This window comes from Phyllostomus discolor, chromosome 10 (genome assembly GCF_004126475.2).
Source record: "Phyllostomus discolor isolate MPI-MPIP mPhyDis1 chromosome 10, mPhyDis1.pri.v3, whole genome shotgun sequence".
NCBI lineage: Eukaryota > Metazoa > Chordata > Mammalia > Chiroptera > Phyllostomidae > Phyllostomus > Phyllostomus discolor.
In genome coordinates, this window is record NC_040912.2 from 9,671,508 (window position 1) to 9,696,260 (window position 24,753).

A 24,753-nucleotide genomic window follows, 5' to 3' on the forward strand; every position below is an offset into this window, starting at 1 on the left:
AAAAAACGAGGTCCTTCACGTGTAAACCTAAAGGGTTGGTTTGAAGAGTGGAAAATTCCCAATTCCCAGAGACAGCATCAGAAGAGACACAGTCAGGTCTCCCAACACATCAATTATTAACATTTGAATCCTATCAGCGGTTCCCACAACCACCTCCTCCCTCTCCCCCTGCCTTGCCGTGCCCCCAGAGCCACAAGCCCCAACAAAGGCAACCACAAGGCTAGCCAAATGGTTCTTCTTCCTTGTCCCTCGATTTTATCAAAGGCCCAGCCACGCGTGGCGCAGGGGGTAAGAAAGAGGCGCCGGTCAGCAGTGTTTGGAAGGCTCTTTAATAGCAAGCGTATGGTAATTACATCGTCGGATGAGATCCTCTCCCCGTCTTGGGAGAAAGGAGCGGATGTGGACAGGGTTCAGGTGGGGATTCATACCGCTGGAAGCATCTAACGAAGGGCAACAATGTTTGGCAACCCATTTCACAGTTTGGTCATTTACAAGAGATTTCTTTGAAAGGAAAGATAAAGGCAAAGAAAGCATACACACCTCGCATGAAACATTTTTTTTTTTGTTTCTGCCTAAGAGACGCCCCGTTCCCCCGGACTCCTCCTTGCTTTCGCTTCTCACGAGACAGCTGAACTGCTTTCACACGCAAATTAAGACTGGTTCTCGGACAGTTTCAGATCTGCTTAGAACTGGTGATCCGCTCTGTCCCCGGAAAAGCTGGGAAAAGCTGCCACGTGTCCCGAGTGCTGCCCCCTCTCTTCCTCTGCCCAGCTACCAGAGGGACCTAACGTAAAAAATAAATCTAACGAAACAAAGGAAAAAAAAAACAGGGAAAGGCAGTTTTCTAAAGGACAGACCGTCTGCTTTCCTCTGCAGCACTAAACAACTCGAATTCACAGTTCTCGGTAAATCAAATGTTTATTTTTATGTGGCCTGGTGCCTGCTTTTAACTGTATAAGCCTCTTCAGGCTTATAATGCTTTAAACGGGCTTTCTAACACAAAATGGTCATAGGTCATCCAGTTTTGTAATCTAAATTTAAAAAATATATATATCAAAAACAACAGATTATTAACAATTTGCCCAATGAATGTGGGTTATAGAGATTTTACTGTGGACACCACGTTGCCATGGACACCAGAAGCTACTGGCGTCCTGGCAAGTTTTAGAATTATTCTGTATAAATCTAAATGGCTTTAGCCTTTTGTGTTATAGCATTTGGTATTACACAACTAAGGTAACTGATTGAGTCTTTATGGAAGAGGATTAGTTTTTAATTCAAAAAAACAAAACAAAAACCTAGGCTTCCCTGGTAAACTGAAGACTGAGCAGGTGGGGTGTGAGGCCCACGTGGGTTTTAACTGTGCTCTTTCTACACCCGTGACGCTCAGTGGAGTAGGTGGGCTTTGCCCTCGGGCCTGCGCGAGGGGCATTGCTGACCCACTGTGACCTCTGCAGCTGACGGCAAGATCAAGTTCGGTTCATGTTCAGCCTGGCATGTGATTGGAGCCTCTCTCAGTTATGTTAGCACTTTGGAAAGACAGGCTGGCCTGGCTGACATCTGGCTTGTCTAGGGCAAGGAGTCCCTAGATTTGCAGGACAGCTGCTGTCTCCTTGACTGGGGGGGCGCATTTTCAAAGCCACAAAGCCACTCCCAGCACAGGCCTTACCTCTCAACGGGCAGGCAGTCCCTTGGGGCTAAGCAGGCTCAGGCTCCAAGGGGCATAGCCATGAAAAGAGATTTCCTGGACCTAACATGCTGACCGCCTCCTGGCTTTTAATGTTATTTTTCTAAAGAATCAGACCCTAATTCGCCCATTCATTCTCCCTTACTCACCTTCTCCCACCCCAGATTTAAGTCCTGTCCACTCCTCCCTGCCTACAGAATCAGGGCAAATGAGACTGGTTCGTACCACCGGTTCCCAACTTGTCCATTTTCATAAGCAAGGCAGAGTCCAGCGAGGCTCTACCATCACAGCCTGCCCCCCTCGGCCCACACACTTTGTGCTCCAATCACACAGAAACAACATTCGGAGACGTCACTGCGCTAGAGAGTGGCTCCTGCTGACACGAGGAAAATGACAGTCACTACGAGAGGAGAGCAGTTTCCACTTAAGGACACTGGAATCCTAATTCTGCACCAGGACACGGGGAGAATTCCTAAGGAAGAGACTTTCTGTGTTCTAGCCACTGAAGAACAAAAAGGACTGCGTGCTGTCCTGAGCCTGGGGGACTGCAGTGGACACCGTGTGCAGGCACCGTGTGGGGTGTCACCCCCTCCCTGGCTCCACAATTCACTCTCTGATTCCCCAGTCCACTCGGTATGATCACCAGACAGAGAGAAGTAACCAGTGGCCGTGAGAAAAATGTCTCTGTGGTTCACCGAACCCAGGACCTGGCTGGGTAAGGTCATCGTAGGCACACTTCCATAGCGACCCACAGCACTCACTCCCCTGTGCACACGCCTATACACACACTCACACCCACACGTTCTCTCTCTTCTGCATGAGATGGCAAAAAAGGGGAAAGTCACCCATTTCCAGCTATGCTTCATGCAATTTTCCCCTCTCAATGAAGTTAAACTTATTCCACTTCCAAAGCTGCAATCTGGCGGGGCACAAATAAAACCATGCCTCCCACAGGCAGAGCTCGGACAACTGAGACGAGTCTGTTCTCTACCTTCTGGGGCCTGACTCTCACCTAAGGAACAGTGTCATCAGCCCCTCAGGACCAGGCCCGAGGGGGCTCGGACACTCACAGACCGGCAGAAGCACAATCTAAGGTAGCCCGGTGGCCAGGGTCCTCGGGACAGGGAGGTTTTAAATACATCTCCCGCTCACTTCCCTTGAAGTCTCCATTGTTGCTTCTCATGCCCACACACATCATAAGGCAGTTGTGGAACAACAGAGGTTAAAGCAGGAAGGGGAATCGTCCCTTGTTTCAGGCTGGGTGAGTGACTTGCCCAAGGTCCCGGGGTCACCGGCAGGGTTCGTGCTAGGACCCACGTCCCTGTCCTAACTCCCGGGTCAGTGCTCCTCCCACCACCACGCCACGTCCCCTCCTGGAAAGTGTGTTTCTGTGTCTACGGAAGTCCCAGCTTGTCCAGCCGTGGAGCCATTTCCGTGACAGAGGCGACAGGCCACTCGACTTGCTGACCGACCCGGCGACATGCTGCACGGTGCCACCTCGAATGCCACACTCGAACCGAACACGGGCACAGGTGTCAGCAAGCACTGGCAGGTTGTGCAGGGGGAAAAGGACGTTTTAGAGGAAACGATCTGATTCGCTAATGCCTTTCGGGGTTCTTCCAGGAACATATGTAACACACAGCGAAGCTACTCCCCAACCCCTGGGCAAAACAAAGACCAGATTTCTCCCCCCCTCCAAGGAATGGCTGAGTCCGTCTCAGCTCACTTTTTAGGAACAGAACATTCACGTGAGAACACCAAACGGCATTCGGTCGATACCTAAACAGTTTTTTCATAAAATACATTTTACATCCACGTCCATTGCGTTTTCAAACATATACAAATTTAGACGTTAAGCCTCTCTACTACGTACAAAATTCCAGTTTACCTCTGAATGGAGCACGCTAGTCAAGCCTCTTCATTTCCGCTGCAGAAGTCATTCTCTCAGCCCGTTGCGGTACAGCAAAGGTGACCACACCTGCGCAGCACCTACACAGGTACAGCCCCCCAAACACCTGTGCACAGGCCCGGAGCCAGTCGGAACACAGGCGAGGAAGGAGCAAAGCCCGGAGCACCCTCCTCCCACCGGATGACACATCCTGGTTTGTTTTGTGAACAGGCTCCCTGGGAGGACATTCATTTTACTTGAAATGAACTTGGACTGCATTTTCCCAAGACAAGAAAAAACGTGGCTACACACATGATAGAAACCACCATCTTATTTTACCCGATGACGTAAGACTGCAGTACATGGTTTGACCACCAGCGGCCGCACTCCCCGCCGCACCAATGAGACAAAAACCACTGTGATAAGCAAGTTTCCGTCCACGCGCCTGGAAGACAGACGAGACTCCCCAAAGCCCTGTGGCTTCTGCGGCTGCTGCTCCCCCCCACCTTTTTTTTTTTAAATTAAAACTTTGACAACCTAACAGGTACACATGTTAAAAACATCCTCGCCCCAGATGCTACGTTCAGTGAAATGCTGTAAAAGCAGCAATTGGCATCCTATGTTGTTAGAACCAGAGATGCAGGAGGGTCCGAGAAAATGAATATTTTCAATGAGTCCAGGTGAGCATAACAAAGGATACCCCCGAGAGGTGGACCGCTGCTGTTCCTGTGAGTTGTCTGAGCGTTCTGATCACTAAAACTCCCCTCTGAACCACGCTAACCTGCCATGAAGACTCCCACGCTCGTATCCCTTTACAAATTCACTGCAGTGAGATTCCTCGAAGCACGTGATTACAATTTTTAGGTAAATTATACAGTGGGATCCTTTTCTTGACTTTTTTTTTTTTTTTAGAAAAAGAATCAAAGACAGATTAAGAAAAAAGGATTCCGTCATATTTTTACAAAATGTTATCCTGGTTTATTTTCCCATTAAATGTATGGCTTCAAAGTCGAAGTGGCCCTTGGATTCTGGGTGTTTTCATGATTTAACAAGCTTGCCGTCTCATTATAAAGAGAGAAGGTAAATGCTGCATTTCATATGTGGGACGGCTTATAGACATTTGAAAGAAATCGGTAACTGATGGCACCCCATTTATATCTTCCACTGTTAACACTTTAAAAAGTGGCTTTGGAATTAGCATGTTTGGAATTAACTAACCACGCAGGTACGTTTATGCAGCCAGGAGCCAGCTGCCGTGTATCCAGGTAACTCAGTGAGGGCAGCACGCTTAAAGGCTCCTTGCCTCCCTTACTCTCTCCGCCCAAAGCTAAGTGATTATCCTTTTCTGCCCTTGTACTTGCACTTGTGCAGTGTAATGACTAGTCATTATAACTCATGCGTTATAAGCAAAACCTTTCACTCACAACACTTACAAGGTACGTAAAAGTGCAGGCTGCATTTCTTCTCTGCCATGCTTGCCCTCGATCGAGTCACCTGTGAGGACCCAAAACACATCCTTGATACATTCAAGAGCTCTCTATATTCGAGTCAGCGAACGTCAGTTCTCCCACCTAAACTCAAGAGAGAATGGTCAGCCACACAACGGACTCTAAATTCGAAATGGCCAAGGCTACCGAGACAACTCCATAGAAACCCACTGGAACGGGAGTAAAATGCAGGTCACTTCTGAGCACAGCTCATCCCAGATATGTTGTGGTCTGTTAAAAAGGTATTTCATTTTCGATCGGAAGCTGGGAGTCAGATGTCCTGTTCCGAAGAGCTGACCCAGGAGCACGCGACCCCACCTCGGGTACCACGGGGCTCACTCCTTGTCAGACGGGAGCCCTCGCAAGGTTACTGCTGACTGACCCCCATGGGGGGGTGGTCTGCCTCTGGTTCCTCCTCCTCCACGTCTGCGCTGTACTCTTCGAACGCGTCGTCATCTGCATCCGGGAGCCCCAGTAACTGCAGGGGAGAGGAGAGAAGCAGTTGTGAGCACCGAAGGGCCCCATGCAGGAACACCACCAGGGGCATCGACTCCAAGTTCAATAGCACTTAACAGGACAGCAGCTACAGATTCCCCGCAGGAGCCAACTACCCGGCAGTTATGTGTATGGACTTCTTACCCAGAAACGTCAGTCCTTTAGCGGATTGGCGCCCAGAGGGCTCTGTTTTCCTGGGGAGCCTGGAGATTCTCTACTTTTAAGCATCAACACATGATAGCACCTACCACCTATGCACAAAGATGTAATATCTACGCACACACATGCACACCTGCATGTCAGCAGCAGCACAATGAACAGTGCTGACTGTCTCATCAAGATGTCAACAATCCCCTGGCTGGTGTAGCTCAGTGGATTGAGCGCGGGCTGCGAACCAAAGTGTCGCAGGTTCGATTCCCAGTCAGGGTACATGCCTGGGTTGCAGGCCATGACCCCCAGCAACCACACATTGATGTTTCTCTCTCTCTCTATCTCCCTCCCTTCCCCTCTCTAAAAATAAATAAATAAAATCTTTAAAAAAAGATATCAATCTATTCCCCATACTTTCTCCCCTAAAAACACACTGCTATTATTTTATAACACGCATACAGAAATGTGGAAACCACTAAAATGGTCCACAAAGCAGTTAAATAAATTACGGTGTGCCTGGAAGATAGAATCTCATATAGCCTCTTAAAATAGTGTTTTAAATAGCCTAATGATATAAAAATATGCTCATAAGTGTAAATAAGCATGATAAAATTGTTTTCATTATGATACAGATTTCTTTATACACAAATACATTGAAATACAACAGATGTCGGTGAAACACATCCAAATTTTAAGAGTATATTTTTATAGACATTGTGATTATGGAAAAAGTTTTTCCCTTTTAATCTTTTTGTATTTTCCAAACGCTCTCTATTTATCACCAGAGAAATTCACAATGATACACAGTAAGCACTTTCTTGAACCACTGGCTAGCCTTCGCTTAGAAACCGAGTGCCATTTGCTGGGCCGGATCAATATGGACAAAAAGCCCTGGGCTTGGCAAGGAGCCGTGACCTTGGGCTCGGCTGAGCCTTGTCCGTGATCATGGGCATCGCTCCCCCGGCTCCTCAGTGAGACGAACGGCACGCAGGTGGCCAAAGGACTCTCTCACATGGCGACCCCTTCCTTTGCTGATGGCTGTGAGGCAGCTTCACCAAAGGGCCCTAAGATGTGAACTCAAACCGCATTGAGACACTAACATAAGATCGACCGAGCTCCGTTGACTTCGCGGTGCCTCCTGAGCGTCCTGCCACCTCCACCTCCTCCTTCCCTCTCCTTCCCGACTGTTTAATGAGACGAGAGCGAGCAGAGTCCCGACCTAAATGATGCCTTGACTCTGATGTTCTTGAAAGTTCCACAGGTCTGACAGGGCCTAGGGACCATGCTCAGGGCAAAGTTGTCTGCCAGGCACCGCTGGTCCTATCATGCCTGTGGCCTGCCAGGCACAGCCAACCACGGACACGGGCTTTCCCCTCAGAGCTCCAAGGACGCAGCTGTCTCAAAGGGGCACCGTCGGCTTGCAGCGGTGGGGCAGGAGCGCCGCTCAGTGTGGCCGAATAGTTTGCAACAACCTCATGTGTGCTTGGGAGAACGCCTACCGCGGGCTCCCTTCCATGCCCTAGCGGATGGAATAAAAGATAAAACTTGCCTCTCAAGAGAGAGAAGAGATGGTTGGTTACAGTGGACGCAGGTGACTCACATTCCAGTGTCCGGTTTTCGTTTGAAACGTGAAATAAGTCAGAAAAAGGTAAAAGCCATACGATTTCACTCAAATGTGGACATAAAACTGAAAGCAACAAATGAACAGACGAGAAAAACAAACGAGACACTCACAGACACAGACAACAGTGGGGTGGTTGCCGGAGAGAAAGGGCGCGGGAGGAAGTACAGCGTAAAGGGCCCAAATATATGGTGGCGGAAGGTGTGACCTTTGGTGGGGGCACGCAAGGCAACATACAGGTCACGTATTACAGAAACGTACACTTGAAACCTATTTAATCTCATTAACCAGTGTCACCCCAACAAATTTAGTAAAAAGAAATAATGAAAATAATCAAAATGAACTCTGATCCAAAAAAAAAGCTGCTCGACATCACTCAGAAGGTGGAAAGTGTCAAAGTAATATTATTCGAATAGCTAATATAAATATTGTGACCACCACCACCAACTCCAGAATCACCTAAATGCTAGAAGAGGCATTCATTCAACAGTACATATGGCCCCTCACTGCACTAAAGGGGCACCAGTGGCCCATGAGTTTCCTCCCGCTTAACAAATCTGACGGGCAGTGGCTGCTCTGAGCCCTGGGCTCAGCCGGGTTCTGAGGCTCGGTGGGAAAGGTCATGGTTAATTAGCAATGGCTGTCGAAGGTCAAGAGGGCACCGATGAGGCACTCAGCTTTGCAAGCTGGCCCTAAAGAGACTTGCCATTGATTGTTCCTTTTCATAATACACTTTAGCGATTCTCATGGACCCAAAGCATGGGTATCCCTCAGCACCCTCTGTCTCCCCAGCTCCGGCGGGGTGGCTTGCAGAAGAGGCTCCAGCTGAGGATGAAATCATCAGCACTCCCTTCGCCTCCCTCCTCTTCCTAGCTCCCTGCCTTACCTTAGACGTGAATCCAAAGCCCATAATTGTAGGTCTAGAGCATCAGCCCTATGGGAGGCCCTTCCCTCTGGTGGAAAACATTCTGATGCTACTTTGAGAGCTGCTCACCCCCTGCCCTCGAGGAGGGAGAAGCAAGAGGCCCCAGTGGCCTCCTGGACTTGGATGGCACCTTCCAGCAGGGCCAGCAGATCCGCTGAGAGGCTGGCGGAAACGGAAAGGCACTGGACCCGGGGTGCGGAAGCCAGGGCTCTCGCTGGGGACCTCTGCCGAGCCACTGCCTTAGCTGAGCCTCGGCGCCCTTCTCGGTCAGGTGGGGACCATGACACCTGCCCTACCTCCAGAGAAACTGGGGAGAGCGAATGAGAAAGTGGACGTGGCCATAGTCTGTGAGCTGCGGAGCCCCCTGGGAATTATGTAGCTGTGTCGAGTGGCCGTGCCTCTCATTCGAGAGCTCCACCAGGTCAGTGGCTGGTGGGAGTCACTGCTGCAGGGCCAGACCACCTCCCTGTGCATCAGCACTGCAGGAGGCGCGAAGCGAAGGGAGAAACCCAGTTCTGTTAGCCTCTTCGTTTGAGTGTCAGGCTCACATCCAGCATTGCACGGAACCCATCCATTTTGTCCTAGTTCAGATTTCATAATCATAGGTAACACTGGTTAACATATTATCTCCTAGGCACTGAATGGCTTTTTTATGTAAGCAGCTTTGCATATATTAATTCCTTTTGTTCTCATAATAATGCTATGGAATAGGTACTATTAATACCCCCATTTTATGCCTAAGACCTGGAGAGGCGAGTAACCTGCCCAGTTACCGAGGTAAGTGTCAGAGCCGGGATTCAAACCCAGGCCACCAAGCTGCCGACTTCACACATCTAACCACCAGGCTACACAGGATATTCCCTTCCAGCTGTCACTGCTGCTCCTATAGCTGGGGGCGTCACTGGTCTCACTGGGTAACACACCTTTCTAAGAATCCCATACGCAGTGTTAATGTCCACTCTTATGAGTATGCACGATTTAGAAGCCTTACAGAGACTAGAATAAGCATCGGAACTAGAATCCGCCTGGGATTCCAAGAGCCATCACACAGACATGTAACTGTCTAGCGTTCCCACCCCACCTCCATTCCCACCGATGGCGGGTAAGTCTAAATTTAACTTCTGGACCCAAATTTTGAACAGTCAAGAGACACATCAGAGACAGGAGTGCAAACAGACTGGTGAGAATGCTGGAGTCCTTGCTTTGACTGCGCCCACGTGTTCTCATAAGGAAAAGGAGACAGGCCAAGGAATCCTCTCTGGTACATTTAAAGGACTGCTGATGGTTATGATCATCAATTACTGATTGATTCCTAATTCAGTAAAATGTCTTCCAGTGGACTGGAAAAATCTTTATGCTCACTCTGGACCAGTACTGGCATTTCCGGGTCTCGCGGTCCAAGAAGCTCCTTGGAACAACTTACGATCACGTAAGAATGTCCAGGGGCCCTCCATCCAAATAGGATCGTACTGAAGAGGGAGCGAGATGCCAGCCCTCGAGAATTAAAGTTCTGTAGGCCCCGAGAGTATCGATGATCTGTTGGACTAACTCAGAGCCTTTTGGAACGCGGTGTAAACCAGCGGAAGCCATGTTCAGTTGGCATCTAGCACCTGCTCTCTCCCAAGGCGACCGTCACTCAGCACAGTGGGCCAGAGTGTCTTTCTAAAAGGGGAGGGGGGGGTCCGCCTTGGAGAGCACAGCCAACCAGCGGGGGCTTCGGCACTTTCAGTAAGTGCCCTGTGGTTTCAGAGGTCCCTGCGAGCCCCTCCCAGAGAATTCCTTGAAGCAGCAATCCTCCCGCCTCCCTGCGTGCGATTCACCCAGGGACCTACGGAAAATGCGGATTCTGATTTGGGGGGCCTCGGAGCGGGGACCTGAGCCTCTGCACTTCTAACCCCCCAAGGGACGGGGTCACTGGAACTGCACACTGAGTGTCGAGATGGTAACGCACTTGAGGAATGAAGCGCTGATATTTATCCTAACGGCCCACAATGCTGGTGGTGCCCAGAGACCCCTGGACAGGCCCCGGGCCGGCCTGCCTTTGACACCAGGGGGCAAAGAGGTCGGTGGCAAGACGACAAAGGGGTAAGAGAGGTAGGTGCTCTCTTACTTTGGGGGTCACATCCTTTCTAAAAAGGACAAGGGTTTGAATGTTTATAATGTGAGCAAGAAACATAAGCCACAATCGAACTGAAATCGTCAGCTCAACGGCTTTCTTTAAAACCCGCAGCAGTGCCCCGGGGTGCATTCTCCCTCTTCTCCGGGCTCCTGCGCCGACCTGGAGGGGGAGCGAGAACTGGGCTTCCTCTGGGACACCCAGGGCTCTGTCTGCCGCGGGGCTTAATCCCTGGCCTCCAGCCGACCATGGCAAACTGAAAACATCCATCCTGCTCATGCGAATAAGCCAGAATTAGGGGAGTTTTTCTGGTGGACGTTGTCTCTGCTCCTCCAGAGGAAACACGTGGAGTCACTCGGCATCCCCGGGGACCAGGGTCAGTGACAGTGAGAAAACACGGGGAACCTCGGGCTCTAACTCCAGGGAGCACCAGCAAAGGATCAGCCACCAACACAGCCCACAAAACTGTCACGGCGACAGGTGCCTCGGGACCCTCAAGTCTGCAGCACTGGTAAGAGGAGGAAGAGGTAACGCTCCAGGAAAACAAAATAAAGCATTGAGAGAGTGTGAAAGGGCACAGACAGGGTCTGGTGTTGCAGCTAATGGAGACAGGGAGCTCTCTTTCCCCTTACGAACTGGCCTGAGCCAGGGGCAGCCTGTGGGTCGTCACTGAAGAACAGACACAGAAACGTGCAGGAGACGAGCGAGTGGCATCATCACCAATATTCAGAACCACAACCACGGCTTTATTATCTAGCCTGACCATGCAACGACCAGCAACTGTCCACCGAGGGCCGTTTAAACAAGAAAAGCGCAGGGCTCCAGAGATCGCCAGTTCACGTGTATCATGGCTACTGACCGCTGATGGGGAGCTCCAAAGACACCCCTTACAGATCGTGCGACACGGATAGACCCGCCTGCTCACGGACGGCACGGACAGTCTGCTCGGGGCTGTCACTTGCGTACGTCTACCCGAAGGGTATGACGTTCCAGCAGAAAGGGGACAAAAGCAGGTACCAGCAGGAGTTCCCGCAGCGCAGTGACCGTGGTCACCCAGACTCAAGGACCCGCCTGGTAAGCCTTTACGAACAGCAGCGACGAAGCAGAAACAAACAGCAGCCTCGCGGGCTGGCTCGGCTAGGACGGTCTTTTGCGTTCTTAGTCTAACATTGAAGTTCCCTGCGAATCCGCAAGACAGAGAAACTGATACGACGTCTGTGTTAAAATAAAGATGGGGACACGGAGGCTGAGCAACCGGAGCTCTGGAGGCCACACGGCCTGGGAGCCAGACCGCTAGGGCAGGGCTGAGCCCCCTTCCCCCACTGGGGGCATCTGCAAGGACTCTGAGCCCAGGGGCCAAGGTGGGCCGTTCTGGCCTTTCTTCCTGGCCAGCCCTCCTGTCCCTCTGAGCACGTGCGGACCTGCCAGGTCTTCGAGTCCCGCCTCCCTATGAAGCCACTGCCCCGCACGGTGTTCCTCGGTGAGCCGCTCACACCTGCCACTCCCGGCCCTTCTGACCCAGTGTGGACAGCGCGGCTTCTTAAAAAACACAGCACAGTTTCTGATTGTACATGTTTCCCGTGACATCATAGGATACTCAGAAAATATAGAAAAGGAGAAAATAAACATCGCCCGTCACCCTGTCACCAGAGGCTCTGGCTCACGCGCCCCTCTAGGGATGGGAGTGTCCACTGGTCTTCTGAGCAGCACTAGCACCCGCCACAGTGAGCGGTTTGGACCAGCTCCTAAAGGATGGTCATCATTTTGCCCAAACCAATGCTGAGAAGCTTTCGACTGTAGCTAGCACGCCAATAATGCCTCTCTACCTCCTTTACGTTAGCCAGACGCCTCTGGCAGGCATGTGCCAAGAGCACTTAGCAAATTGCTTTCTTTCTCCTCCAAGAATCTAAGAGTCTGATGAAGCATTTCCCTAAGTCCTCTCCCTTCTCACTGGCATCTGACCTAGCGTCCCCAGCCACGCCGGCCTCTTTTGTGTTTATTACGTGTAATGGGCTAAGTCCCCCACAAGAATTGCACCATTTAATCATCACAGCAACCCTAAGATAACTATTGTCATGGTTTCCTAACTTTACAACTGATGAAACGGAGAAACAGAGAAGTTAGGTAACTTGGCTAAGGTCACACAGCCATCAAGTAAGTGGCAGAGCTGGGATTTGAATCGCTTCCCCCAGAGCTTGGGTTCCTCATCAATAAACTATCCTGATTCCACGTAACTGGGGGAAGAGACCACAAACAACACCCCGATGTTCACACTCGCTAACATCCTCTCAGGAAATAGCTCCCCAAAGAACCAGCAGCGCGCAGTGCGCAGAGCAGGGGATGGAACTCTTGGCGCGCTCCGCTCAGTAAGTATCCCGCCGAGGCCTGGACCAAAATAAACACTCTGTCCTGTAACGTGGAGTCTCGGACGTTTCTGCGGCTGTCTCTCCTACTGCAGAGTCAGCTCCCGAGCGCAAGAGCGGGGCGCTGCGCCCTGCCCCTCACTCGCAAAGCTGTGCTGTGGCCGGGGCAGGCGATCGATACATCATACATCGGGTTGAAAATGGGATGAAGAAGCAGAGGAAAAAGAGTAAGATGGCAAAAAATAGCATTTTTCTTTCCTTTCAAAGCCAACCATGCATTTCTTGGGGCGGGGGGGAGGGAGTGGCTTTGATGGTGATACTGAGCATTCCGGTGCGGAGAAGCCAACCAAGAGAGAGGGGAGACAGCGCTGTCCGCGAAGGGCTGCTGGCCCACCCAGCCCTCCAGGCAGGGCAGCTGAGGAGGGCCAGCAGATGACCCGGCTCTGGGCCGGCGGGCGGGAGGCCGGGGCGTGCTGGGGTGCACGGGCGCCAGCAAACTTAACGGACTCTGCCCGACCGATGCCCCGAAAGGCGGCAGCAGCAGGCTGTTAACAGACGGGTCCTCGTCTTCCCGGGGGGACTGCACTGGGCAGGGGCTGGCCATGGGCTGGCCGAGGGGAAACAAGGGTTCAAACCCGCTGAGGAGGCTGTCCTACGGTGAAAGCGAACGAAAATACTCCTCGGCGGTTTCCTGGACTGTAAACAAAAAGCAGCCGCCCGAGTGGATCAGGTTCCCAGCAAGTTCCAGGGAAACAACGAGCGGAAGTTTACCTGCTTCTTGGGAACTGCGAAGTTTACGCCCAGTAGCAGTGGGGCATGTGTTACTTCAGCAAACACTTTCAACTGCAACACAAGGCTCCTCCCTGTATCTTAATTCTAAACGCAGCGCTCCCTTATAGAAAGCAAACAGGCGGAGGGCGGCGGTGGAAAGATGCACACTCTTCAGTGGAGACGGAGAGGGTGAATGAGTCTCCCGGCTGGTCGCCAGCTGTCCTTCACCTGGCCAGCAACACTCCCTCCCGTCCTACCCGCGGCACATCCTGGCAGGCAGACACCCGGGTCCTCCTGTGCTCCTCTCCTTCACTAACCCTGAGAAGGTGCCTCCCACGCACCTCTCCGAGCACAGCAAAATGACCAAGCCGGAGGGCACCCAGCACGCAACTCCCGCCCTTCACCAGAGGGGGGCACCATGCTAGGTCAAGGCCTCCTCACCTTGGGAGCACCATCCCTGCCCATGACCTAGGTAGGGTTCTGCTTTAGAAATGAACCCGGGAAGCCCCACATTAATCAAATCTGTGTGTCTCCATGACATGGGGCAGCTGGAAGTAAAAGAAAATACTCAGCCCATTGAATTGTTTTCAGCAATGCTTCTGATTTTGGGGGATTGCATTTTTCCCCCATTTACACATGAAAACAATCCCATGTGTTTCCTTTCCCAGGTGTTCTCAGACGGGTAGTGCCCCCAAGCCCTGGCAGAAGGAAATAAACCTCCTCTCTGAAGGAAAGCACCCTCACCTTAGGCCTCAGTGTATTCCTCTGTATAAATTTGCAAACACGATAACCAGCACACAGAGGTAATCCAGCACACAAAGAAACCCAACAGCAGGAGTGAGGACCAGTCGAAACAACTGGTGACACACCGACTGACAAACCTTGAGATACAGGAATGGCAGACACGGCCTATGGTGCAACCACGCCTACTGTGTTCAGAGAAATAAAAGGCGAGCTTGAAAATTCCAGCCGAGAAGTAGATCGTTGTAAGAGATTTGAAAAACCAATCGATAGAAATTCCACAGCAACTGTCCTTGTACATGCAGAGTACAGTAATCACTGAATTGCACTTGTCACGACACTGAATTTACCTCCCAAATATGATAAAGGGAAACAAGGACTTTTCAAAGTGGGGGTGGTGGTGGTATTCATTTTACCTGTTTTTCAGCCAGCATGAAGACAAACACACAGATTCCTAAGGGGGGGGGGTGGCGGGAAGCAAGCTCTCTACATATATAGTGAGGTTAAAACAAATGAGAGAAGAGAACCAGCGTTGAATGTCACCCTTCTCCTTACCCACGGACGTGGAGGTCCCTCCTGTGTACAGAGCCTGCAGAACACTGCCCAGCACTTTGGCTTCAAGTCTACTGGGTGAGGACAGGATTACTCAGTTGTCTCAAGAAGGCTCAGCTGGCTTCCCACCCTATCAGAGATTCTTATCTCAAGTGATGCTAGAAATAACCATCATCCTTGCGCCACACAGCTGTGTCACATCCTGCTCCCCCCTCCCTCCCGCCCTCAGCCACCCTCCGTGAGCTATCTTTGTGCCACCGAGCAGACAAGAGGAAAACAATTAGTCATCCCAGGTTCTGCCTACTTTCCCCACAATCCCCGTCACTCAAAGCTCGGCCGGGGCAGAAAACGAGAGGGCTCTGGAAGCCAAGCAGGCACCTACAGGTCTGAAGGACTTGAAGACTTTTTCCAAGACTTCCTGGAGCGTCTTCTTGCCGCAGGAGGAGATGTAGTCCTGTGCCAGCTGCAAGAAAGGCAGGCAGTCCTCGCTCTCGCTCCACACGTGCTGGGCGTCCACCGGCCGGCGGGGGGAGGAGAAAACAAAGACACAGTCATTACACTCGGTGTGAGAGACAGAGAGCCAACACAGTGTTTTTTCATGACATGCATTTGAAGAAGGCCTCCATTCCACAGTGAGACTCGTGTATTCCTTCTCGATCTGCCTGCGCTGAAGGGGAGCGGGAAACGTGTACCCGGCACAAAACCCTGTGCTTTCGGCCCGCAATTCACCGGCTCAACGCGCCGTCAGATCTGCTGCTTCTACGCCGTGAAAAAGGGCAAGTAGGGCCGATATCCTCTCTCCCATGATTCCCACTGCCCCCCTTCCAGTGCAGGCTGGGGGCGGCTCTGACACTGGAACGAGGAGAAACCACGAACCTGCAGGATCCTTACCTTCACCTCTGGCGTCGTTAGTAACCACTCCCTTGGAACAAGACCTTTTTACCCAGACTGGCCTGGGAGTGGGGGCCATGGTAAAGTGACCTCAGAATGAAGTGAAAGTAGAACACACAGAAGTCGTCGTCACTGAGTCCCTGGAGGGGCAAAGACTTCTTGAAAGCTCCCCATCTCTTAAAATGCTTTTAAGAGGGATCACACCCAAGCATCACTTCACAACGTTAACATGCCCCAAGAAGAGACTGGCTTAGGTTTTTATTTTTTTTCTTCAGGCTAGACAAGTTTTTCTTTTTTTCTTTTTCCACGTGAGGATATCCATTTTGGCACATCTGTGAGACTAGACAAGTCTCTCCCATAAATGTTCCAGGATCTGGAACAAGCCCAAGAAACAGGCTTGAGAGAGCTCCAGGCAGAAGGGACAGGCACTGGGCTGCCAGGATGACGTCAGGGTATCCTTCAGGTGTCCAGCCTCACTGATTGGAAGGGACCAATTAATGACAGCTCAACGCTAGTTTCTAAAACGTGTAGAGGTGTGGGAGAGAGGGTGATGGTGGCAGATGGGAGAAAGCAGCAGGGACTGGGCAGCGGGGGGTGGGACTTCTTTGGAGAGACGGTTCATGTCAAGCACATACTCATTCCCCCCGATTATTAGAAATGATTAGGGCATTGCCCCAGAAAGCGCCATGCCCATCACTCAATAAGCACATTTCGCTGTCTTCCTTCTTGTGGCAGCATTTCCAAGAACTAGGTCTACAGACTTAAGATACTGCTCAGATCTAAGCGGGACTAATGAGGTGCTGATGGGCCACCTTTACAGCCAATTATCTGTTCGGTAGATGCAAAGGCCCTGCCTCCTAATAAACATAACTTCTAGATTCTCTCACTTTGGAGAAGAGCTCAAACACGATTCCCTGTTCATTAGGGACCCTGAAAGCTGTCGAGCCACGGAAAGGCCATTTATGTCAGTGTCTTCATGGCACAAAAGTAGAATCATACAAAGCGCTTTGTGTCCAGTATTGAACTTGATTCTTAATCAGCAGGGATTCAGCCAGAACAATCAAGTCCCACTTTACTGTAAGTTCTGCTCAGCACCCACGTTCATGCTCAAATTTTAGAAAGTGTATTTCACATTCTTATCCAAGAGGGGATTATTATGTAGCGCCACCCAATGGGAAATCTTTAAGCCCGTCTTCCCTACACTTGAAGATCAGAGTAAACGTAGTAAGTTTGATAAGTGCCAGGCACAGGGCCTGGCTGGCACGCAGTGGCTGTTCAACGCGTGGCAAAGCCAAGTGCCCTCTTATTAGCCCTTTGAGTCTGCAGGAGAACGGGGGTGGGTGGGGTGGGCCGTTCCACCAGCCACATGGCCAAGGTCACACGCCGACCAAATCAGACACTCAATGCGACTTCACCGAGGACACTATCCAAGGCAACGTGAGTTACAGTTCATTCAGAAGTGGGTGTATCCATGGAAACCTTGTATACTTGGTGTTTTTTTTAAAGTGCATTTGGGCTTTAAATTACAAAGTAAACTAAGGAAGTGGATCACTCAAACACTGTCGGAACGACAGGGTCCCCCCCTCTGCTTGGAAATCAGACAGCTTCTTTGGTGCAGAGCTATTAGGGCATCTCTGTCCTCACGAGCAGACGGTTCACGCCACGGGTTTCATAGCTTCACTCGTGCAGTTGCTGGTGTATGAATGTATCTTGGAGAAGGAAGACGTTAACACCGGAAAAAGGATATTCTGTCCGGTCTGCTTAAGCTGCCCTCATTTGGCTAACTCACCCTAGATTCCCTGCCGAGTTGGTTTTGTGGGTTTAAAAAACAGCTGTTACCGAATCCTTTCCCTTGTAAACAGGCCTGGCCACTTGCTGGAATAGGACACAGATTTGCCTCCAGAGACCCGTGCAAAGACAGAAGGCAATCAGTGCCCGGGGACAGTGCCCGCAGATAAAACAGGGCTCTTGGGAACTCACAGGCAAGGTGCCAGAGGCAGGAGGGTTACTTCTTAAAAAAAGCGGAGGGATCCATTCCAACCCCATGGGAGGGCGGGCAGGGTGGCAGGCGGGCGGGCGGATGCGCCTGAAAACAGGATCTCAGGTCTAGTCTTGCACAGAGACAAATGGGCGACCAGAGACCCGGAGTCGTGCACCCCAGAGCCCGGCCTCCGTGCCTTCAACGTGGAAGGCATTTGAAGCACGTGTAACCAAACTCCCCCTGTGGCCATGAAAACACTCCAGCGGGGGCCAGAGGACTCGTGGCTCTGAACGATGTACAGAAGTTCCCTGGCAAATACAAATATAGGCACGGAATGTCTTGGCCTCCCAACAGGGCTGTGAGCGCTAAGGCAGATCACAGCCCTCACGTGCTGTAATGGGAGAAACGCCAGGCAAAGGCTGCGGGGCGGGGAGGAAAGCAGTGGGTCTCCAGCTCCGGTCCGCAGCAGTCACCGGGGACTGTGACAATCAAAACGCATCTGCTGGGTCCCACTTGGGACTGTCGGATGGGGGCAGGGCTGCGGATCTGCATTCCCAGCAGGTTGGGTGGGGGCAGGCGGAGACCTGGGACCACACACACCTTGAGAACCAGAAGCAGAGTAGAATTCTAACTCACTCCAGATGTGGGGGTAGGCCGGGGAGGGGGAGCACTTCATTTAAAAACCTGCGTGTCGTTACTAACGCCGAGTCCAAAACTCAGCACAGCACGGGTTGCAGGGAAGAGCGCCCCCAGCACAGCTCCCCTCAGCAGCCTCCTCTTTCCCATAGGTCCCTCCCATTAGCAGTTGAAAGTCCCTGGTGAGAACCTGGATTTTAGAACAAACAGGCCAGCGGGGCCTCCTAGGCCCTTCCTTCTGTTGCTAAGTTGGGCGGGAGTTTGTTACCAAGGCTTGCCCGGCTTAAGACAAGGCACCTTGTCATCTGCAAACAGGAACGTGAGTGCCTTTCTGTTTTCTACAGTGTGGGTGGCAATACCCAGCTAATCCAAAACTGGCATCAGATCATCAAGGTCATTCAATCCCACAAACAGCTTTTCCAGCACAGAGGGCCATTGCCATGGGCCTCACGCTCACTGGAGTCCCCGCCTTGGGAATCTTCTGCTGTCATCAGTACCGGGGGGCCCATTTTCAGTGGGTGCAGCTTAATCCCAAAGGGACTGCTGCCCAGAGAAGCGATGGCATAGGATGAAAGGCACAAGTCACCCCTGGCCCCCTGACATATTTCTGCACAGGGTGGGAAGAGCAGGGCCGGTGGGACCTATGACCTATTCTTATGTCGGCCACGGATCTGTTGTACCAAGGAGGTAACTGAGGCTCAGAGAGGTCAGGCAACTTGTCCATGGTCACAGAGGGAGCAAGAGGCAAAGCCAGGACATCACCAGGTGCATGCCTCCAACTGGAACCTCAGCTCCTTCAAGTGCAAGACACAGAACATAATCATGCTGACAGGGCGGTTACAAAGATGAAAGGAGATACCTATAGCCTGACTCTCATTAGCAGGGGTCCATCGATTTGAACTCACATTGCATAACTTTAACCTCCTCAGGAGGAACCAGTTCAAGAATGTATGAAGGACATCTCTTTTTCCCCTGAAACAGTCTCTCTGTGTAAATAATGCAGCCTTGGAGGAAAGCCTTCTGGTCTACCACTATTCCCCATGGAGTCCTCATAGTAATACTGTCATGTAGATATGACGATCCCTATCTGACGGATGAGGAAACTAAGGGTAGAGTTTCAATTAGACAAGAGAGTGCTTTGTCTCCACTCTAGCACCATGCCCACACCATGCAAGCTCATTTAAACCAGTTAGATCTTCTTCTCCCAAATCAAAAGGTTGTGACTTGGTCACATAGTTAAGAACACAGACATGCCTAGACTGAAACCGGGGAGAGAATATAGACACAGCCATAGCACACATATAAAGTTAAATCACAGAGTTCTTCTATAAATAAAACTTTGTTCTTTAGTACTATGACAACTGCCATCTTTGTTTTTTGTATTGAGGAATGCTTAAACTACACGAAACTTTAGGTCCAAACACATTTTGATGGGTTGGCAGAAAAAGGAGGGCAACAGGGGGGTCTCCCCAGGGAGGGGAGGGCCGTGCTTTGGGTTCAGAGAGCCCCTTCTTCCTGGGCTAGGGCAAGAGACAGCGGCGGGGACCACCACGCCCAGGAGCAGGGGCGCACCTACACGCGTGCCCCTCGGTGCAGCTGGTATGTGAGTGGCTGCCGACGCCTTGCTCCCCAAACCTGGCAGAGCCCTCAGGACCTTGCAAGCGGGCAGAAGAGGGGAACGTGCCACCTGTCTGTGACCCCTTGCACTCCCCGCGGGCAGGGAGCTGGCAGCTTCATTTCATCCCGGGACCTGACCTCATGGCCCATCCACAGGAGAGGCCCGAATCAGGGCAGCGGCACAGACAGGGACAGCGCGGCCTGGATGGCCTGGGAAGTGAGAAGGGGAGAGAGTGCTCAAGGGACTGAGGAGCTGCCAGGGCAGAGAGGAAATCAAAGGCAGCCCTTGTCCCGGGGCCACCAGAGCTGTTGGCCTGCCCCGCCTGGGGGACACACACCGTGCACGGCGGAAAGAGCAGGGCTCTGGGCTCGGGCTCAGGTCCTGGCTCTGCCACTTCCTCGTGGTGTGGTCCTGGGTGGGTCCCTTCAAGTCCCTGGGCCTCAGTTTCCTCGCCTACAAAATGGGGGTAAGGATACCCACTGCACGGAGTTTTTGTGAGGCTCAAGAAGCCTCCCTTGAGCCCGTGGTCTGAGCTGGGCTAGGTTCCCAGGTGTCACTCCCGGGCTGTGTTTTCAGTGTCGGGTTAAGGTTCGAGCTGCTTTGCCACTTAAAATCTGTGGGGAAGTTAGGAAACCTCAGCGTGTTTCCACTTCCTCATCCGTCAAACAGAGATAATTATAGAGAACCCTGAAAGATTACTGAGATTATCGGAGTTCGTGCCCACCAGCGCCTGGAACACTGATACACAGCAAACCGCACGTGAGTGGTGCTTCTTGCCGTTATCGACACTGGCATTCCTGAAATCTAACCTTGGCCTTCTACACTAGACTGTCATCCATTTGTGTATTCTTATAGACACGGACTGAGCACCTGTCGTGTGTCTGACCCTGTCCCAAGGGCTGGGATACCGTGATGACTAAGACAGACAAGGTCACTGCTCTCATGGAGCTTCTCAGTCTGGTGGCGGGGGTGGGGGGCCCGGAAATAAATGGGAGGGCTGACAGAGACCACTAAGTCCTAATGAGTGCCGTGGTACGACTGAAGGAGGCTGAGGTGCGGGAGTGTGCGGCCAGAAGGCTTCTCCCAGGGCTGCCTGGAGTAAAGGAGCTCCCCACGTGAAGATGAGGGCGAAGAATGTTCCAGGCAGAGGGAACAGCAAGTGCAAAGGCCCTGCCTCCGCCTGCACTTGGCAAGTCTGAAGACCAGACAGGCCAGCGTGGCAGGAACACAGCCAGCAAGGGGGTGGGGGCAGCGGAGGAACGGTGGAAGACGAGGCCAGAGAGGCTGCAAGAGGCAGACCCCATGTGGGCCTGCAGTCAGGGCGAGGGCTTAGGTTTCTCGGTAAAACGAATGGGAAGTCGGTGTAGACGCGGTGGGGACAGGACCTGGGTTACATCTGAGATAGATCCAGAGACTCTGCCAGACCCACTACCATCACCACGCCCGTTTTAGGCACTGTTCCCAATAAGCCAGCCGGCAAGGTGCTGGTGTTATCATCCCCGTTTCACGGATGCAGAAACCACGGGATAGAGAGATTAAATAACTTCCACCAAGACGCATGTCTAGACGTGGTGGGTTGGGGTGCAAACCCAAGTAGCCTGACCCCAGGGCTTGTGCGCTCCTAACCACCAAGCAACACCACCTTAGATGGCTAGACCGGCCCCAGGAGGATGAGGGCAGAGACCCTGATTTTATTCTAGGCAGCCCTGGCCTGATGCAAAAATCAGCCCTTGATAAATGCTTGTTGAATAAATGGTGTGAAAACACCTTGAGACGTGTTATGTAAATATTCTTAAGAAATCCTTCGGATTGTAGCAATTCCAATGATTTCAAATTCCTTTCAATGCGTAACAGCTTTTCCTGGGAGAGGGAAAAGAACAGAGTTAGGGTATCTGCTTCCTGCCTGAGCTCCGGTAACTAGAGGCACACAGCAGCTTGCGAACCTGGCCAGCGGCAGGCTGGAGCAGCTGCCCAGGCTAAGAAAGCTCCGGGGGTTGGCGTCTTGTCCATCAAGGTCTCTAGAAACTGAGAAAGTGCCAGTCTAGCCAAGGAGTAACTTTTCTCATTTTCTTTCTTCCTTACCCTATTTCATTGCATTGCCAGCGACTGAATATATTTAAGCATTTTTATGCATGCAGGTGGGGCATTTAAAATATGGGTGGCTTTACAAAGGCCTGATAGACATTCCAAATGGCTCGATATACATATTCCAGCAAGACAATGGCCTTGCATTTTCTCTCCCCACATAATCTCCTTGGAGCAATTCTGGTGTCTCCTTCAGTTCCAGCAGGAAGGCTGTGTGGCTCTCTCCCCATCAGAGCCTCAGCCTCCGGAGAGGAGTCACGCAGTGAGGAGGGGAAAGGCCACCGGCAGACTGAGGCAGCCCAGGGCCGGGTGGGACTCCTGACCGAACCCTACTGTGCAGGTTAGCTGGGTCCTGGTGCCCTTCCCACTCTATCCGTGGGGCTTCCTGACACGTCTACAATGGCGTGAGTGCCCTTTTAATGACCTCCCACGCCTCTCTGTACCAAGTCGCACTTACTTACCTATTCTAACTGCACTTAGCAGTGTGCTTACACACATTTATAACTTGATCACCCTCACGAGCACCTGTGATGGAGGCCTTCCGATGCACCTCATTTTACAGGTGAGCACACTGAAGCTCTTTCCAAAGAGACAAGCTCTAAACTCAGGGAACCCCAGATCCAATCTCCGACCCAGAATTTGTGGGGCTCTTGCTGGGAGCGGAGACTGTCAGGTGCTTCATCCACCCAATCGCTGGGGCGCCGGTATGGCACCCATGTTTTTTTGGCTGTGTAAAGTGAGCTGGGTGACGGCAACTGAGCAGTCACGGGGCCAACACTCACATCTGGCTGTCACCCAAGGGCATCATCCCTCTTTCAGAGTGTCACAGGGCTAGGGTCCGGGTGGGTTCTTCCTCCCCGCGGGGTGGGGTAGAGGTGGGGGGCGGTGCTTGGCCCCACCTCCCTGGGACCAGGAAGGGCGATTTTGCGGTCTAACTCCTTGGAGAACTTCCCACGGGTGGTCGGGGTGCGCCGTGGGCGCGGCCCGCGGCCCAGCTCTGTCTCACCCCGCCTGAGGGGCCAGGGCCAGGCAGGCTCCGGCGCCACCCTACCTCCGTCCGCAGGGGCAGCAACAGCGCCAGCTCCAGGCTCAAGCCGGTGACCGCACGGTAACCCGAGCCCAAAGCCGCCTCCATCTTACATGTGGGGGACCATTCTTTTTCCCTGTCCTTACAAACACCTCACAGAGCGCCATTCTGGTCCAGTCTTCCTACTCCCACCCCAACTCCCTTGCCCTCCGCATCCCCTTCCTAAACTGCCAGCGCCAAGATCCCAAGTGGGCGCAGGGTGCAAAGTTAAAGGTTTGGACACAGCAGTTTCAGGTTCCGGTTCCTCCGAGCCCGGGGCAGGAGCGGGGATGGGCAATTCCTTCTCATCTGGAAAAACCAAAGGGCTTTGGGGGGCCGCGCCCGGTGCCTCAGCCGGACAGAGCCCGCTCAGAAGCTCATAGAGGAGCAATGGAAGCGAGAGGATAGGCGTGCCCGAGTGTGTGTGTGTGTGTGTGTGTGTGTGCACGCGCACGCGCGTTTTTAAGATCCTGGGTGTAATTCCGCAAAGAAGGTCCAGGAGATGGGGTATCGCTAGTGTGGACAGAGGCTTTGTGTCCAAACACGCAGCTTAGGGAATAACCTGGGGGGGGGGGGGCGGGGGGGGGTCCCCAGGCGGGGACAACTGGAGGACTTGTGTCTGCGCAAGGGGAGGAAAACGGGATTCCTCATCCAGACGGGACGCCTGGGTGTAGGAAGCTCCGGACTGTGGATCTTGCGGGAGGGTCCGTGCGCCCCCAGACGGGCTGGTGCGACGCGGGATACCCTGGAGATGCTCCAAGCCAAGCATCGCGCACTGGCCTCGGGGTCGCGTCCCCGAAATAGCCCGCCCCAGCTCTGCTCCCTGGATCCTAAGGGCGCCCCTGCCCGCCGCCCACCGGCCCCACCCCGAGCGCCGACACCGCGGCGCCCGGCCCCGGGGCTTCCCCCGCGGAGAGCGGAGCAGCCGGGTGCGCCGGTTACGCCCCCCCACCACCACCTGGCGCCCACAGCCTCGGGAGCCGGCGGGAGCTCGGGCGCAGGGTAGCGGCCGCGCGGCCACACTCCCTCGCGCTGCTGCGGTCCCTCCCACGAGCACTCACAAAATTGTCCCCGCAGCCGTTGTCCGGACACAGCACGTAGAAGGAGACGCCAGGGTCCGCGTAGAAATCCATCCTGCGCTCGGTCTCCTCGGTGGCAATGAGCTCGAAGGGCGTGTTGGAGCACCATTTCTCCGCAACGTCAGCTAGCTGCTGGAAATCCATCCTGGCCCGCCGCGCCCGCCGCGCCCTCGGCTCCCTCAGCCTCCTCTCCGCCGCCCCCCTCCCGTTCCCTCCGCCCCCCGCCCTCCTCTCCTCCGGCGCCCTCCTCCCGGCCGGGTAGCGCGCAGCTCCGCGGGCTCTCAGGCGGGCGGCGGGGCCGGGCTGCGCGGGATCCCTCCAGTCCCGGGGCTCCTCCCGGCGGGCTCTGTTTACATGCTGTAACGGGGTGGGCGGTGGCCAGGGACCGCGCTGCGCCGCGCCCGGCTCCTCCTCGGTCCGCCTCCCCGCCCGCCCCCTTTCGGGCCGTCCGGGAACCTGGCGCGGGCTGCGGCCAGGCGGGGCCGGGCGGGAGGAGCCGGGCGCTCCGCGTGCTCCCCAACCCCTCCCCCTCTTTTTTAAAATAAAGGGACTGGGAGCATCCCGGGGCCCTCGCGCGATCGGGGCCACCCCGGGCTGTGAC

At 53.1% G+C, this 24,753-nt stretch overlaps 1 protein-coding gene across 1 annotated transcript; it reads right to left on the reverse strand.

Annotated features, from left to right (window-relative positions):
• Positions 1–310: 310 nt before the first annotated feature.
• On the reverse strand, positions 311–24,532 carry MTURN (maturin, neural progenitor differentiation regulator homolog). Its single transcript, XM_028526149.2, has 3 exons — positions 24,135–24,532; positions 15,179–15,301; positions 311–5,540 (listed from the first exon to the last, which is right to left on the reverse strand). The coding sequence occupies exons 1-3, from the start codon at positions 24,294–24,296 to the stop codon at positions 5,430–5,432; spliced, it is 396 nt and encodes a 131-aa protein (XP_028381950.1). The 5' UTR covers positions 24,297–24,532; the 3' UTR covers positions 311–5,429.
• Positions 24,533–24,753: the final 221 nt, after the last annotated feature.

What these genes read in the sequence shown, in the direction of transcription:
- MTURN (XM_028526149.2), bottom strand. Translation starts at nt 24,296, where the DNA reads ATGGATTTCCAGCAGCTAGCTGACGTTGCGGAGAAATGGTGCTCCAAC. An exon ending in ACGGCTGCGGGGACAATTTT is followed by an intron (nt 15,302 to 24,134) that starts GTGAGTGCTCGT and finishes GTGGACGCCCAG; the next exon opens with CACGTGTGGAGCGAGAGCGA. An exon ending in TCTTCAAGTCCTTCAGACCT is followed by an intron (nt 5,541 to 15,178) that starts GTAGGTGCCTGC and finishes TCTCCCCTGCAG; the next exon opens with TTACTGGGGCTCCCGGATGC.